The sequence below is a fragment of the Neophocaena asiaeorientalis genome, unplaced genomic scaffold (assembly GCF_003031525.2).
Source record: "Neophocaena asiaeorientalis asiaeorientalis breed wild unplaced genomic scaffold, Neophocaena_asiaeorientalis_V1.1 scaffold476, whole genome shotgun sequence".
NCBI lineage: Eukaryota > Metazoa > Chordata > Mammalia > Artiodactyla > Phocoenidae > Neophocaena > Neophocaena asiaeorientalis.
The window spans coordinates 10,213,578-10,231,054 of record NW_020172178.1 but is presented as its reverse complement, the minus strand read 5'-3'; the positions used below and the strand labels follow the sequence as shown (position 1 = coordinate 10,231,054).

The 17,477-nt window shown below is 58.9% G+C and overlaps 1 protein-coding gene across 2 annotated transcripts; it reads right to left on the bottom strand.

Annotated features, from left to right (window-relative positions):
• Positions 1-6,446: 6,446 nt before the first annotated feature.
• ADSS1 (adenylosuccinate synthase 1) lies at positions 6,447-17,477 on the bottom strand. 2 transcript variants are annotated; one of them, XM_024759552.1, is made up of 12 exons: positions 17,330-17,477; positions 14,284-14,346; positions 13,460-13,510; positions 13,166-13,232; positions 12,042-12,149; positions 11,864-11,945; positions 11,223-11,349; positions 10,619-10,773; positions 9,779-9,903; positions 8,202-8,299; positions 6,914-7,063; positions 6,447-6,841 (listed from the first exon to the last, which is right to left on the bottom strand). In XM_024759552.1, the coding sequence occupies exons 1-12, from the start codon at positions 17,460-17,462 to the stop codon at positions 6,789-6,791; spliced, it is 1,212 nt and encodes a 403-aa protein (XP_024615320.1). In that variant the 5' UTR covers positions 17,463-17,477; the 3' UTR covers positions 6,447-6,788. The 2 variants fall into 2 exon arrangements, with proteins under 2 accessions (XP_024615320.1, XP_024615313.1); XM_024759545.1 differs by having other exon boundaries at positions 6,943-7,063.

Below are 17,477 nucleotides of genomic sequence, written 5' to 3'. Positions count from 1 at the left end.
AGACGCGGGAAAGTCCGGGAGAGGTCAAGGGTCGGAGTGGGCGCCCCGGGGGCGGGGAAGCGGGAAGGCGGTGTGGTGCGCACGCGCCGCAGGATGGGCTGGGGGCGACATCGGGGGCGGGACTCGTGTGAGGGGTGGCTCGTGATAGGTCAGAGGCGACATGTGGGCGGGACTCGTACGAGGAGGTGCGGAAGGGAAGGGCGTCTCGGCTGTTTTATTTTTTTTTGCGGTACGCGGGCCTCTCACTGTCGTGGCCTCTCCCGTTGCGGAGCACAGGCTCCGGACGCGCAGGCTCAGCGGCCATGGCCCACGGGGCCAGCCGCTCCGCGGCATGTGGGATCTTCCCGGACCGGGGCACGAACCCGTGTCCCCTGCATCGGCAGGCGGACTCTCAACCACTGCGGCAGCAGGGAAGCCCTCGGCTGTTTTAAATTTTGCTCCCCCAAACAACTCTCGAAACTGGTTATACTTCTCCGTTTAAGTCACCAGAAGTTCGCGGATCATTCACTTTTCTGTAATTCTTAATTTGGAGGACTGCCCCGCCCTCACAAGTGGAGAGTGCCGCATGAACGCACTGGATACACGTCACGGGCCGGGTTTCGGGCCCTGCTGCGTCATGCGGGGCAGGCCTGACGTAATGTCGGGCTCTGACAGAGCCGTGCGGCTCCGGCCCCACCTCGGCCTCTGCCGGCCGCCTACCCGCCCGACCCTCGTCCTGTCCGCTGCCCCCGGGGTCGTCCAGCCCGTTCCTCTGTCGCCTGAATTTCCGCAGACAAGCCGAGGGCCTCCGTCTTACAGGCCACGCCCCACGCGACACACCCCTCACGTGACACCACCCCACGTGATGCACATCACAGCCCAGGACACCCGCAGGGATGGGGCACAGGGCCAGCCTCCTGTCCACCTGCCCGTTCCCGCCAAGCATGGCGGGTCTAGGGAGACCAGGCCGAAAGTGGGGCTTCGGCCAGCGTTTCTCCTGTTGCGTGACCGCATGATCGGGTACTATACCCGTTAGCGGTCTGCAGTCACTGTGACAAAAAGACGCTTGACTGGTTTTATCCCAGAAATAGATGAAATTCCCAGGAGTATTGTTTTTAATCTTACAGGTCTTGGGAATTTTAAAAGACTTCTTTGCGTTCGGATTTGAAACTGCCTTAGGATCGTTTAAGACACAGTAGATAGATGCAAAACATTGTGATTAAAAGAGAATCTTGTTAGCTCTTCTTTTTCAACCTAATTTTAATTTAAGAAATATTTGTTGAAGGCCCAGTCAGTGCTGGATTAGTTTTCTAGAGGTGCCGTAACAAAGCACTCAGACTGAGGGCTTAAACAATAGACATTTATTCTCTTACAGTTCTGGAAGTTGGAAGTCCAAGATCAAGGTGTGTGCAGAGCTGGTCTCTCCTTGGCCTGCAGACAGCCGTCTTTTCCCTGTGCTCATGTGGTGGTCCCTCTGTGTCCTCATCTCCTCTTCTGATAAGGACGCCAGTCAGACTGGATTAAGGCCAACCCATATGACCTCTTTAAAACTTAATTACCTCCTGGTTCCTCAAAAAGTTGAAAATAGAACTGCAATGTGATCCAGCAATGCCGCTTCTGTGTATACAAAGGAATTGAAATCATTATCTTGAAGCGCTATCTGCACCATGTTCCCTGCAGCATTTTTACAATAGCCAAGACATGGAAACAACCTAAGTGTTCATCAGTGGATGAGTGGATAAAGAAAATGTGATATTTGGAATAAACATATAATGAAATATTATTCAGCCATAGAAAAGAAGGCCATTCTGCCAGTTGCAATAACGTGAATGAATCTGGAGGACATTTTGCTAACTGAAATAAGTCAGAGAAAGAGAAATACAGTACTGTATGATATCACTTATATGTGGAATCCAAAATCATCAAACTTGGGACTTCCCTGGTGGTCCAGTGCATAAGACTCTGTGCTCCCAATGCAGCGGGCCTGGGTTTAATCCCTCGTCGGGGAACTAGATCCCGCGTGCACGCCGCAACTAAGAAGTCCGCATGTGGCAACAAAGATCTCGCATGCCGCAACTAAGACCCAGCGCAGCCTAAGTAAGTAAGTAAATAAATAAATATTAACCAAAAAAAAATCATCAAACTCATAGAAACAGAGTAGAATGGTGGTTGCCAGAGGCTGGGCTTGGGGGAAATGGGGAGCTGTTGGTTAAAGGGTACAAACTTCCAGTTATATGGTAGATAAGTCCCAGGGATCTAATGTACAGCTCAGTGACTATAGTTAGCAAGTATTGTGTACGTGCAGGTTGCTAAGAGTAGATCTTAACTGTTTTCACCATAACAACAAAATGGTGATTATATGAGGTGAAGGATGTATTATCTAACCTTATTATGGCTTGCAATATGTATGTGTGTGAAATCATCACACTGTACACCTTAATGTTGTAAAAATTAAGAAAGAGAAACCCCCTTTAAAATGGAGTCAGAGGGAATTCCCTGGCGGTCCAGGAGTTAGGGCTTCGCACTTTCACTGCAGAGGGCTTGGGTTCAATCCCTGGTCGGGGAACTAAGATCCTACAAGCCGCATGGTGTGGCCAAAAAAAAAAGAGTCAGGAGGCCAGAAGAGGGAGCAAGCATGCCCTACTGAACTACGTTAATTGCGGACCCAATGGAAAAAGAGTACCTTGCATCTACAAAGAAGAAGGTTACTACTTTACTACCCAGCAGGAGGAAGAATTTCTCCTCGCCCGACAACAGCCCAGCCAATAAGTGTCTGTCACAACTCAGCCAATGAAAGACCACTTACATGTCAAACTCCCAGTTTCCACCAATGGGTTCTTTGCTCAGACTAGCCCCTTCCATCTCCTCCTTCTCAAGAGTTCTCCCTCCTTTGTTCTCCAGACTTGCCTATGGTTAGCCATAGATTACACGTCCCGAATTGCAATTTTTTGCCGTTCCCAAATAAACCCATTTTGATGGTCTCTTTTATTGTTTTAGTCAACAGTGTACAATTAAGGTGTACATTATATGTCAATTATATGTTCTATATCAATTATATCTAAATATATGTCAGTTATACCTCAATAAAGCTTCGGAAAAAATGACCTCTTCAAAGTCCCTACCTCCAAATACAGTCCCATTCGGAGGTACTGGGAGTTGAGGCGCCAACATGTGAAGTTTAGGGGAACACAATTCAGTCCTTAATAGATACCGCGCTCTGTGCTAGGCCCTTAGGGGTGGTGTGGAGCAGAGCCAGCGGGGTCGCTGCCCTCTGGTGGGACAAATGTCACAAAAGGGGAAGGACGGGAGCTGTGAAAGCAGAGTAAGGAGAACTGCCTTGCCCGGGGCGGGGCGATATCCCAGGAAAACCGAACTCATGCAAAGCATTTGCGGAATGGCATAATTTGACCTTAGAAAGTTGGACATTCTGGAAGTGAATATGTGTCAGACGAGGAAGGAACACGCTTTCTGTTTTCCCACGAGAAGTGCAGCAAACTTCCCCTCCAACAAATGCACAGTGGGTAAGGCCGGCAGGAAACGTATTCATTAATGTGTTTCATCAAAGTTGCCTCAGGGTCCTAAAATTGTAATTGTCATCTCAGTTATGTAAGATGGTTGTATGGTTACTTTGAGTAACTTTTAGACTGGGGTATAATTTACTTACAGCGCGGTCGTGTGTCTTTCCACCAGTGGACTGCCCAGATGGTAAATGTATACAATTCTGCCAGTTACGATGACCCCGTCGCCCCTCCCCTGCCCCGGGCAGAAGTGACCGTTGCTCTGTTTTCATCCCTACAGGGACGCTGCCGTCCTAGAACCTCACAGGCTCGGTCTTATTCTGCACGTGCACCTTTGTGTCTGGCTTTTTCCCTCAGTTCGCTCCGAGACCGGCCACCGTCCTGCACTCCTCAGTGGTCCATTCCTTTTGTTGCTGAGTGTATTCCGTGTGTGGATGGACCACAGTTTGTTCACCTGTCAACTGACACCTGGGCTGTGCCAGGTTTTGGCTCTGATGAGGGCAGCTGCTCTGAACGTTCTCGTCTAAGGCTTTTTCTGTACATTCGTGGTCATTTGTTGTGGGTCAGTGCCTAGGAGTGGAATGGCTATCTGATGGTAGGGTAGATGAATGTTAAACTTCTGAGCAAACCAGCAGCTTTCCAAAGTGTTTGGGAAAACACTTTTTTGTTGTTTTAGTTTTTTTTACATTTTGGCCACGCCCCGCGGCATATGGGATCTTAGTTCCCCGACCAGGGGTCGAACCCTTGCCGCCTGCAGTGGAAGCACAGAGTCTTAACCACTGGACCGCCAGGGAAGTCCCTGGAAAAACACGTTTTATCAAACAACGTTATCAAATCACTTACTTGTCTTTTATCCATGCATTGACCTGAGACCACTGTGAGCTCGTGTACAATGGGGCTGTGTTATTGGTGCAAAGAAGAGAGGGCACCTTATTATAATTACTCAGACCCTCACAACATCTGATACTGAGAAAAAGGGGGCTGTGTGTTCTAACCCAACCCAGAGGACAGAGCCTCCCAACCCTGGGCCACACGGGAGTGAGGAAGCTGGGGCCGGGGAAGAATGATTTCCCCTCCAAACTGGTGTCTTTTCACCTTGTGTAACACCTGCAGATACTCAAATACCTCGCCTGGGGCTGCCTCCCCAAGATTTTGTCCAGAGATCAAAGGAAAGGACAACTCGTATTCGGGTGGAGAATTTAGCAGCTACTATGTAATATAGCGGCTTTGTGCAGCTTTGTCATTTATGCAGGTTGAGCTTGCCAAGCCAGGGGTGCAGCTTTTCATGCAGAATGAAATGATTTCTTTGGAAAATGCCTACTCTGGTTGATGGCCCAAAGCATGCATCCCTCTGCTGTAGCAGGATGGCCATCTGGTCAGGAGAAGCACAGTATCCCCGGGGGCAGGGAGAAGAGCTGGGGCCCACCTCCTCTTTCCTTAAGAACTCACCCTGCCTTCGGCCTCTCCCTTCGCCCCTCTTGCTCTGTCGAGGAAGGAAATAATTCTTGGGAAACGCCAAGATGAGCTTCTGCTGGCGCTTCTCACCTATAGCCCTGCTGCCCGAGGAAGCTGGTCCGCACGCATGCCCCTGACATCTTTCAAACCACTGAAGGCTGTTCTCGGCACTGTTTGGAAAAGTTCGCTGGCAGGTGTGGAGCCACACGCCCGATCTGTGGCCCTTTCACCCAACATGCTGTCACATGAGTTTGGGACTCCGTGGTGCAAGCCGGTGACACCGGACCCTGCGGAACTGCCCGGGGCCAGCAGGGCCCATGGGAAGCAAGCTGAGTTGGCAGCGGCCCAATGTCAGTGAACCCAGCTGGCATCCTCAGCTCTAAAAAGCTAGGATTTAGGGCTTCCCTGGTGGCGCAGTGGTTAAGAATCCACCTGCCGACCCAGGAGACACAAGTTCGAGCCCTGGTCTGGGAAGATCCCACATGCCGCGGAGCAACTAAGCCCGTGAGCCACAACTACTGAGCCCGTGTGCCTGTGCTCCGCAACAAGAGAAGCCACCGCGATGACGGGCCCGCGCACCGCAACGAAGAGTAACCCCCCGATCGCCGCAACTAGAGAAAGCCTGCGCGCAGCAATGAAGACCCAATGCAGCCAAAAATAAATAAATTAAAAAAAAAACAAAACACCTAGGATTTAAGCCCGGCAGACTCTAGGTCTCTCCATATGTATAATCCCTTCCCTCTCTGAAATGATACCAAAAGACCTGCTATTTTTCTAAACTTACCCCAAACTGTGAAGGGTTAAGGAAGCTACCACTCGGCTTCCAGTAGAGCAGAGACTACAGCAGGCTCTTTGCAGCTTCAGCCAGTTGAGAAGTGGCTTCCTAGCCCAGGGGACTCAAGAGGGATGGGGCCGGCGGCTGTTCCACTGAAATGGAGGGCACTGATGGTTGCGGGGAAGGGCTCGGGGCGCTAGGGTGAATCTGTTGAAGTGTTTAGTTCTGGAAAACCTGTTTAATGCCCGTGGTCTCTCTTCCCTGGGCTGGTTGCATTTTGTGGTCTGAGCAAACTCACAGCTTGGCTTCATGACACGAAAATGTGTGTCAGGGCTTCCCTGGTGGCGCAGTGGTTAAGAATCCGCCTGCCAATGCAGGGGACACGGGTTCGAGCCCTAGTCTGGGAAGATCCCACATGCCGCGGAGCAACTAAGCCCGTGCGCCACAACTACTGAGCCCGTGTGCCTGTGTTCCGCAACAAGAGAAGCCACCGCGATGACGGGCCCGCGCTCCGCAACGAAGAGTAGCCCCCATTCGCCACAACTAGAGGAAGGCCACGCACAGCAACGAAGACCCAACGCAGCCAAAAATAATAAATAAATAAATAAATCTATTAAAAAACAAAAGAAAATGTGTGTCACCCAGACTGCTGATGTGGCAAAGTGGCGCCTTCCAGCGTTCAAAAGTCAAAATGACGACGACAGAGTCAGAACAAAACATGCACTGCTCACTACCGTTCAGCGGCAGTCGGATTTGTTTATTACTAAATGGCTCCAACCGGGCATACAACCATGTGACAATTCACGTGCCATAAAAGGTCTCTGTTTTGAGCGCTTCGGCTCACTGGAAATAGCAGATTTTTAAATGTACCCAACACTGGTTTTCAGATGTTTCAAGCTGTAGAAACCAGTGGGTGGAGCTGAAGGCTTAAAGAGAAATACAAAAGTACAGAAAATGGTTTTCAAATCTCTGTCTGCGGCGTTGGTTCTGCTGGCTGGGGAAAGGACGCTACTGTGGCCACTGGCGTGGGCGTGGCCTGCCGGGATCGGCTCTGTCTTGGTCTAAAACAGCTGGATCATCGAATCTCTGGATTTGCCAACGCCAACCCATTTCACTGAAAGGGAAAGGAGAGGTTCAGCCCAGGGCACGGCGGGGAGAGGGGGCAGCCAGGGCTCAGGGCACCCACCTGCCACTCCAACGTGGTTCTCCACAAACCGGATATAGCTCTGGGCCTGCGGGGGCAGGTCCTCCCACTTCCTGGCGCCCGTAGTGTCCGCCTTCCACCCAGGCAGCGTCTCATACTCCACCTCCACCTTCTGCAGAATCTCCTGGTTGGCTGGGGACACACAGGGCGGGGGTGAACCACGTGCTGTGGACAGTTGCTCGGCCACGGGGCCGGGACCCCCCAGCCTGGGGTCCGCTTGCCCCGGGGCTCAGAGGCGGGAAAGGCAAGCCGCCCTGCTTGGTTTACTCAGGGGGTGGGGGTGGTTCTCGGACACTGGCTGTACCCCTTCCAGCCCAGGGGACACGCCACCCTGGACACGGACTCACTACGCGCTCTGCTGCAACGTCCACAGCGATCATCAGGGGAACTCTGAGGCCCCCGCTCGGAAATTCTAAGGGGGTCTAGGGTCCTGAAGGATCTATATCCCCCTCCTCAGGGCAGGGACCCCACTTGGCGGGGCCTCCAGGGCTACAGCAGACACCAGCCACCCCTTATCGTCAGAAGATGCTGCAAGGGGCCGTCCACTGCAAGGGCCCTGGATGCACTCCAAGTTCGAATGCTCCCCTGAGCCCTCTCGAAGCTCAGGGTCAGTAGGGCTGGGGCACACTGGCCGAGAGGACGCACGGGGCTCCCACAGCCGCCGGTGCTGGCGGGTGTACACAGGAGCTGGGGGTGGGGCAGCGGGGGTCAGCTCGCCCATGGCCACTGGTGAGGGTGGGGTCACGTGTCCCCGGTGCAGATGCACAAGTAACTGTGACCCCAGGAAAACAGCACTGCCTTTATGCTTTTTAAAAGAAAGGATGCTTCCTTGGTCACAGAAACTCCAGTTAGAACCTTAAGGAGTCTAACCAAAAATGTATGTTTTCTTAGGTCAAAGTCGTCTTCCTATTATTTGCCCAGAGCTTTGAGCGTCCAGACCTGACGTCGGGTATTTCAGGTGAGTCCCCAGCTACCGGGAGGTGGGCCTTGACCCCAGGCTCCTGAGGGTCCCCCAGGGTCCCGGGGTCAGGCCGGTCCCTCTGAGCCCTTCCCAGACCATGGATGCCTGGCAACTGCCCCAAGGCCCGGCCAGGCCTCCCATCGGGGTGAGAACCTGCCACAGACAGAATCGGGATGAGTCTCCCAGACACGCACTGACCCCGCGTGTTCAACACGTACACCCTGTCCCCTCGCCCCAGAAACCACGGGTCACGTCTGTTCCCAGGTCCCGTGAGACAGGCCAAGGACAGGAAAGCCGCCATGCTCGCACCTGGGAAGTAGGGGATCCGCTTCCCGCTGAGCTTGTACGCGATGCCGACTTTAATCTCGTCCAGGACGTCCAGGATGTCCAGCTTCGTTAAGGCCAGCCTGTCCAAAACCACAGCGAGAAGCCGAGCGGCGCTCAGCTACGCTGTCATTTCTCCTGTCGGGCTCCACCCCTCGCTTCTCCTCTACTTGCCAGGAATCGAGAGGAGGATGGAAAAGGCCGCCTATGGCCAGGCTGGAACCCAGCTCCAGCCACCTGGCCCACCTGGCCCTGAGCACCCCACGGGGACCCCGATCTGGTGGCCTTGTCCTTTCTGCCCTTCTCACGGCCGCGTTGAGGGTCTGGGCATGTGAGCCTTGCGCCCGTCCATGCCCCTCTGACCCGGGAGACCCTGAGCCCGGGCCGAGACCACTGGTGCCCATGACGTCGTCCACCCCTGAGGGTCTCCCGCACCGTCCGCCCAGGGCCAGGGAGCCCGGGCTTCATGCAAGTTTCTCCCTTTCCTTTCCTCATCTCTGCACAGCCAGGCCTCAAGGGCCTCTGGGTGGGTGTCCCTGGGCTTCCCGAGCCCACGTGGGTCACCGTGCGCAGCGCCACTGCCCTGACCCGGGCTGGGCTGTTACCCTCGGGGCCCCGGGAGGCTGCATCTCCCCGTTTTGCACATAAGGTCTGCGGGCCGGGGGCCTCGGACCCCGTGTCCTCGGCCACTTCGTCCCTGTGCCTCCCGCGGACGGACGGCCCACACACACCGAGCGCGGCTGTGGTTAACTCGTGGGCCGTGCGCTGTGACAAGCGTGCACCTCGCACCCTGGCCCGTCTTTCTGGGGAGGAAGCAGGAAGTCCTCCGTTCGCATGAAGCCCCTCATTTCCCAGGGCAAGGTCTGAGCCGCCGGAACCACAACCATCACCAAGAGCAGCCCGGCTGCCTGGCTGGTCTCGGGGGCACTGTGGGGGGCCCGCCCTGCCTCCTGGGGGTACTGCTTCAGAGGAGGGGGGCTCCTGCTTCCGGCCCCCTCGGGGTCATCTTCCTGTCCACAGCCTCACAGACCGGGGCCCCAGAGCCGGGGGGACCTGCGGAGGCCCCCGAGGGGCTGTAAACCCAGCTGGCCGCTCTCCAGGACCAGTGCAGGCTGCGTCCCCACGGCCGCCTCTCTGCGGGGTCTCGCAAGCTTCAAGCGTCGCCTCTCCTGCCGGGGGTTTGTTCTGCCCCCTCCTTAGGAGCCCAGTGTCACCCTGGGGGTTTGGGGGAAGTGAAGCGATGGCGTTTGCCGCTGGCACAGCTCGTGCGGGAGCCCCAGCCCTGTCTGTGCTCAGGAGGACATGCACGGCTGGCCGCAGGGCCAGCTCCAAGGTGCCCCGCGTGGGCCTCCACGTCACCCCACTGTGGCCACGCCGTGGAGAAGGGTCTCCCTCGGGTGACATCACCCTGCGTGGGGAGGTGGTGGCCCTGAGCCCCGAGGCCCAGCTCCCCTGCTCCCATCGTATCTGGGGACTCAGGGTCGGACCCCGGGGTGGGCGGACCCCGGGGTGGGCGGGCACCCGGTGGGCTCAGTAGCAGATGTGCCGGAAGTGCCACTTACGCGGTGAATCCGTTGACCATGTGGGCGTATCTGAGGGTCATCAGGTCCAGCCAGCCACAGCGCCTCTTCCTGCCCGTGGTCACGCCCCACTCGTGGCCGCGGCTCTGCAGCAGGTCACCGATCTCCTGCGTGGGGACAGAGAGGGCCCCGGTGCCACGGGAAAGGGAGCATGCACCCGGCTGCCTGGCGCTCACAGCGCCTCCCCTGCCCTCCCCTCCGACCCCCCTGCAGCCCCTGACGATAACCCCCCACGCCTGCTTCCCTGGTCCCCGGCACACCTGCCCCAGCTGAGGCCCCCACGGGTAGGGCCGCGCCGACCAGCGCCTACTTCTTGGGCCTCGTGGGCAGGTGAGGGTGGATGGGCCTGGCCCTGCAGCTGAGCATCGGGCAGGTGCGTGTTTATTTCTCAGGGGTCCTATCCCTGTCCCTGCACCTCATTCAAGCCCCTTCCCACTCTGGCTCTCAGACATCTGCCCAGGACAAGAGTCTCGGGTGCTCGCCGGCCATGAGGGCACAAGGCCAGGTGAGAGGAAGGCCGGCGGTGTCCTGAGCTTCCAGAAACACCCACGAGGCTGGAGAGCAGCTTGCTGGGCGGGGTGGGGGCGGTGCTTCTGGCCCTGCTCTAGCTTGGCTGAGACCAAACCCAGGCGGGCTCAGGCCCCCAAGGACGAAGGTGGCCTGTGTCGCTGAGAATGGAGCAGAGACGCAGCTCTCGGTGCCCTTCCCGAGCCAAGGGGCTCCACTGTGTACGGCCACGGCGCGGCAGCGTCCTGCACCTCATTAGCCTCCCCAGGCCCCTCCACCAGGCGCCCACGCGGTCCCGCGGGGCTGGGGACTCACGTTGATCTGCTCGGTGGGGAAGGCGCCGATGCCCACGCGTGTGGTGTAGGCCTTCACCACGCCGTAGACCTCGCCTATGTTCTGAGGGGGGATGCCCAGGCCGGTGCATACGCCGCCCACCGTGCAGTTGGATGACGTCACAAAGGGGTAGGTCCCTGTGAGACAGCCGGTCAGGCCCCCACCCCGCAGATCACCTGCGCCCAGGGGTCCCCCTTGGCAGGGTCTCTGGGGGGACCATCCCGGGGGAGTGGCCGGCACAGGGTGCGGTGGGTATGAGCTGGGGGGGGAGGGGAGGGAGAGGGTCGCTCGGGTTTGGACGGTGCGTGCCTCCCCTGCCTGCGCCTTGCGGCCTCGGTGCTGGTGTGTCCCTGGGTCAGGGACAGGGTGGACAGAAGCCCACGTGGGGCAGTTGGGGCCCCGCCGGTCTCTCTCGCCCTCCCTCCCTCCCCTCCAGCCCAGCTTCTCCCTTCTCCTCTCTCGGCTGAAGTTAGGGAAACGAGGGCAGTACGTTTCCGGGGCACGGCCGGCAGCGCGGCCATGGAGGGAGGCCGCACCACGCCTGTCTCTGAAAGGCGGGGTTTGTGGGGAAGTGGCCGGGACGTACCAAAGTCAATGTCGAGGAGGGCTGCGTTGGCGCCTTCCACGAGGATTTTCTTGGGGGCGCCGTGGAGCGCCTCGTACATGAAGTAAACGCCGTCTCGGACCATGGGTCGGATCCGCTCAGCGAAGCCCTGGGGGAAGGGGGAAGATGCAGGAACTAGGGTGTCCACCCAGCTCTGGCCTCCTCCCCACAGCCTCTCTTTTCCAGCAAATTCCCGCCCAGCGAGGGGCTCGGTCTGCAGGTGTCCCCGCTCGTCCCGCCCTGTCACATTTACAGCCCCAGACGAGGGTGGAGGAGCTGGGGTCCCAGCCCTGGAAACTTCCAGAAGGGCTCTGCGCTGACATCCTCCTGTCTCCCGCCTGCCCCTGCCCCAGACAGACAGGGTCGGCCTCTGTCCCCCAGCACATCTGGGGCAGTTTCCTCAGAGAGGAGGCGAGGGCCCAGGCCAGCAGGTGAGCCCCCGGTCTGCTGAGAAGACCACCATGAGCACGGCTGGCCAGGAGGCGCCCACGGGAGGCCCGCAGCCCCCAAGCCCAGGCGACCTGTGATAACGCGACAGGTGCACTGCACGAATGTGCACGGACGGTCGGTGGGACGCGGACCCTCGGCGGGGTTGGCCCTGACGCCGAGGTGCCCGGCTGTACCTTGAGCCTTTTGAGTTGACCTTCAACGTCTATTTCCAAAGTGGGGAACATGGACTGGTGCTGATGGGCTAGATTCTTGAACCTGCAGAAGCGACAATGACTGAGACCCCCGGCCCCCTGGAGCCCTGCGCCCACCTCCCTGGCCAGGCTCCCCTGGGGTCACGGACAGGTCAGGTACCGGGTGGAGAATTCGTCAAAGTCTGACAGGAGGTCACAGATACGGAGGCCCGTGCGGGCCGCTTTGGATGAGTAGGCCGGTCCAATCCCCTTCCTGGTGGTGCCGATGCTAAAAGACAGGCCACAGGCTGTGAACTCGGGTCACCCAGGCCAGCCTGCCCGGGGCCTGGGGGAGGAGCCTGGGAATGCGGGTTCCCCGGCCAGCCCCTCAGGCCTCAGTTTCCAGCCCCAGAAATCAAGGTCGAGCTGGGTGGCATCTGAGGGTCTCTCCCGGCAGCAGCACCCGGGGGTCTGGGACGGCCATGAGAACCACGGGACATCTCACGGGGCCAGCTTCCAGGGACCCGGGGCTGCGGTGGTGGCACCGGGTCTGAGTCCCAGCCCTGACCCTCCCCTACCCACCTCTGAGGCCCAGTGCCCAGTGGTGCCCTCCCCGGCCTGTCTGCCTTCTGCCCTGGCTTCCCTCTCGCCTGGCACGGAGGCTGCTGCTCCGGGACTGGAACCCAGCTGTGCCCATCCTCTACCCTCTGGCCGCCACAGCCCAGCCAGGCTCAGCATTGCCACCTGCATGTGGCCAAGCCCTGTGTGTGTGCGTGCATGTTTGTGGGTGCATATGCTCCTACGGGAGCGTGTGTGCCTGTGTGTGAGCGTGTGCCGTGTGTGGTGCATGCATGTGTACGTACGTGTGCGCTTGTGGACGCGTGTGTGCACGTGTGTGTGAGAGGCAGTACTCTGGCCTGCTGCATCCCGGTCCCGGCTTTGAGGACCGTCCCCGGCCCCTCTAACAAATATCTCTGGAGAACCAGTGAACGGCCACCGAGAGCTGGTGGGCAGGACGGGGTGCCGTGACGGAGCTATGGTCAAGGCTGGCTTGCGATCCCAGCAGGGGTGGGGGGCGCAGCAGGCGACAGACAGCACGGGCACTCCGCGGGGTGGAGGCCGGGGAGGACGGCGCGGCCCCGGGGAGAGGCGGCTCACTTGGGCTTCAGGGCCAGCGAGGCCTGGGGTGAACCGACGGGCACCGTCCTCGGGGGCTTCGGGTGGACGCACGCTCCCCACCCCACACGCCCCCAGCTCTCCATCCATGGACTCGAGGGCCATGAGCTGAGCACACGCGCTACTCACTTCTTGCCCTCCTGGGCCTGCCTCTGCACCTCCTGGAGCCCATCCACCGCCTGGTGAAAATCGAACACTGCCGGCCGGGCCGGCGGGGGCGCCACGAGCGGGAGAGACAGACGGTTACAGGGCCTCCGGGGATGCACTGGGGTCCCCCGGGCCTCAATCTCCCCATCTGCCAGTGGGGGCAGTGATCCCGACCTGGCACCCCCGGAAGCCCTTGGAGAAGGCCTGGGGAAGCCCCAGGCCATGGTGGGGATGGGGGCGTCATTCACAGGCGGGCAGGGAGGGCCTGAGACTCACCGAGGTGGGCCCGGTCAGAGAGGATGAGCCTCTTCTCCCAGTCCTTCAGGCCTGCGGACACGGCACGTGGTTGGCCACGGGCCACAGAGTCACCTCCAGTCAGCGGCGGGCCCTCCCCATGGTGGCCTCTCTGGGGGGGAGTCCTGGGCCCTCCCCCCAGGGACGTCCACCCACGTGCCCACGGGCGAGCCTGTCTCCCTGTGGGGTCTCCGTCCCGGCACCTCCTGGTGCCCGCGTCCCAGGGCCAGGGTCCCACTCGCTCTTTTCATGCCTGCGCTGAGCCCTGAGGCCGAGGCTATGCTTCCTCCACGGCATCTCAGGGCTGCTGTGTCATCATCTTGCCTCTAAACAGCCACTGGGGTCCCACTTGCCCAGATGCCTGGCTGGTGGCCTCGGTCACTGCCTGCCAGCCTCCTGCCCCTGAACAGCCCCCAGAGACCACATTCTTCCCTGCTTGCATGGTCGGTCCAATGGTCCCCAGTCTCAGCCGGACATCAGGGACATATTCCAGGTTCCAGGGCTCCTTCCTGGACAGCCTGGTCTTTATCTCCCAGTGCCACCTGTCCCCAGTGTCACGAAAGCTCCCCTGCGACACTGAGGCTGTGGCCTGGAGCCAGAGTTTGGGGCCGCTGGACTGCCTGCTCCCGGCTTCCTGCACAGGCAGAGCCAGCAGGCCCAGGCAGGGGGCCAGCCGTGGAAGCCGCCCCACCTGCCCACCTGCCGCCGCCCTCAGGAGAAACCACATGGCGAGCCACCCGGCAACTTGGCCGCTGGGAACATGCACGTGTCCTGGGCGGGGCGGGTCTGCGGGGACATGGGCCTACCTTTCTTCTCATTCTTTTCTGCTTCTTCGAACAAGCCTGGTAAGTGGACAACCACTCCGTTGCCTGCAACACAGACACAAGACTGAATCGCATCACGGACGCGGGGGCCTTACGTTTAAAACAGCACAGGGACTTCCCTGGAGGTCCAGCGGTTAAGACTTCACCTTCCAATGCAGGGGGTGCGGGTTCAATCCCTGGTCGGGGAGCTAAGATCCCACATGCTTCATAACCAAAAAACCAAAACATAAAACAGAAGCAATACTGTTAACAAATTCAATAAAGACTTTAAAAGTGGTCCACGTAAAAAAAAAAATCTAAAAACAAAAACAGGGACTTCCCTGGTGGCCTAGTGGTTAAGAATCCACCTGCCAACACAGGGGACACGGGTTCAATCCCTGATCCGGGAAGATCCCACATGCCGTGGAGCAACTAAGCCCGTGCGCCACAACTACTGAGCCTGCACTCTAGAGACCGCAAGTCACAACTACTGAGCCCACGCACCACAACTACTGAAGCCTGCGCGCCTAGAGCCCTCGCTCCGCAACAAGAGAAGCCACCGCAATGAGAAGCCCACGCACCGCAACGAAGAGCAGCCCCCGCCCGCCGCAACTAGAGGAAGCCTGCGCACAGCAATGAAGACCCAACACAGCCAAAAATAAATTAATTTAAAAAATAAAATAAAATAGCCTATGTTTAAAATAAATAAATAAAAACAAAAACAGCATGAAATTCGCGCTCCCATGTTCATTGCAGCATCGTTCAAAACAGCTAAGATGGGGAAGCAACCCAGGCGTCCATCAACAGACGGATGTGGTTCATCCACATGATAGGATATTATCCAGCCTTAAAAAGGAAGGTAATTCTGACACAGGTGGTAACATGGATGAGCTTCGAGGACAGTATATAAAGTGAAATAAGCCAGACGCTGAAGGACACATTCTGTGTGATCCACGTGTATGAGGTCCATAGAGAAGTCAGACTCATGGAGACGGGGCAGGGGCTGGAGAGGGAAAGGGGGCGTGACTATGCGACGGGGACAGAGTCTCTGTTCAGGGAGATGACATGGCGCTGCAGACAGATGCTGGTGAAGCCTGCACACCGTGAATGCGCTGAACGCTGCCGAACCGCACGATTAGAAATGGCGAAGAGGGTCAGTTTATGTCACGTACATTTTATCACAATAAAGAAAACGGCCAAAACAAAACAAAAGCCGTCGTGAAGCATTTACGGAGGCGGCAGATCAGTGGTGGGAGGGGGTGGGGGGTGGAGGAGAAACTCCTCAGGGGAGGAAAATGTTCTAGAACTGGATCGTGATGGATGTAGTCGTACCCTCACAGGGGTGAACTTCATGGTACGTAAATTATACCTCAATAAAGCTGTTATGTTTTATTTAAGTGGCATAGAAATGGGAAAGCAGGAAGTGCGGAGAAATGCAGCCTCCAGCCGTTCCTGGGACCCAAGCAGGGCCTCGGGGGAGCCACGCTTCCCCATCCACGTAAAACTGAAGTAGGGTCTACAGAGGGCGGAGGTTGAGGCCAGGGAAGGAAGGCGCTCACCAAGGTCATGAGGTCACCGTGGGCCCAGGCTAAAGCCAACGCTGGCCCCTTCCTCTAAGACCAAAACCAGCTGGGCAGGGCCCCCGCTGCCTTCCTGGGAGGAGCCCGTTCCCTGAGCACCAAGATTGGCCGAGGGAGATGGGTCATGGGTCCAGACGGGGGTGACTCAGAGACGAGACGATGCAAGCCACGCGGAGCACAAAAGGTCACCTAAATGCCACGAGTCCTGAAATGACCACGAGGCTGGGCCTGGGGCAGTGACCCGGGCTGGGGGGCAGCTGTGTGAGCGCCAGCCCGTTCTTCCCTCGCTAAGGGGCTTCCCTAGCCATCGCCGTCTGGCCGTGCTGACCGCCAAGCTGAGCCCTCGCCCGTGCTCCCCGGTGACTGCTGGCCCCCACCCAGCCCCAGCTCCTCGGAAACCGGGCAGAGCGCCCCCTGGTCGAGCGGTGCCTCCTTGGCCTCGTTTCCCTCCCAGAGGGGCCTGGGGCCCAGCAACCGAGGCTGGCGCTGAGCAGCTTCCTGCAGCAAAGCCCCAGCCCCTGGGCGTGGGGTGCCGGGTGAGCGGCGTCCTCACTGCCCTGTCCTCACACGGCGGAGGCTCCGGGAGACCCTTTCCTCCTGCTCAGCCTGACTGCCCACCGCCCTGCGGCCCCTCTGCCGCCGTGTCCCTGGGCCCACGCGCAGGGCCAGACCCCCTACCACCGCCGGGCACACACCTGCCGCGCCACCCCGGCTTCCCAGCCTCCCAGCCAGCGAGCGGGCGGGGCAGATAAGTCACGAGTGTGGGCCTGCCCAGGCGTGGAAAGAGCCAGAAGGAAAAGTACCAGAAGCTGCCAGAGCGTGTCCCATGGGGGGTGGGCAGCAGAAGGCAATGGGAAGGGGCCGAGGGGAGGCGCCCGCAGAGGGGCCCGAGCAGGCCAGGAACAGCTTCCCTGCACAGACCCATCTCCAGCGACGCGGCAGGGAGCCAGGCCCGACCCCGCGCGCACGCTCACTTAAGGACACGCACGCACGCACACGCTCACACTCACGCACCGTCGCACGCAGACTCCTACACGTGCACACTCGCACGTGCGCTCACTCACGGACAGGCACACAGGCCTGTACACACACACTGCGGGAGTCTGAGCGCTCAGAGGGGCCTCCTGCACTCTCCCTCCCTCTGGACCAGGCTGGGTGGGGTCCTGGGCTCTGGGAGGGGCTCTGAGGACAGGTCCCGGGTCAGAGGCCTCTGCGAGGGCTCCCGCTTGAGGCGGGGACCTCGGACCTTGAACCTCCCGGCCCAGGGCTGAGGCCCGGCTGAGGTTATTCCCTCCTGGCCAGGAGCACCTGGTCCTCACGCTGGGCAGGGCCGGGGGGACGGGGGTCCAGCCCAGCTCTCCGGCTGCGTCCAGGCCTCACACCGGGCCCTTGGGCTGGACGACGTCCCGGGTCTCTCCTGCTCACACACTCAGGATCCCAGGCTGGGGCGGGGCGGGGCGGGCACTCACCAATGAAGGACATGGCCTTGGTGTTGATGATGCCGCTGGGTAGCAGATGGAAGTCATACTCCTTGCCGTCCACCACCACGGTGTGGCCAGCATTGTTGCCCCCCTGGGAACAGAAAACAAACTGGCTCAGCATCCAGGAGCCCAGGGG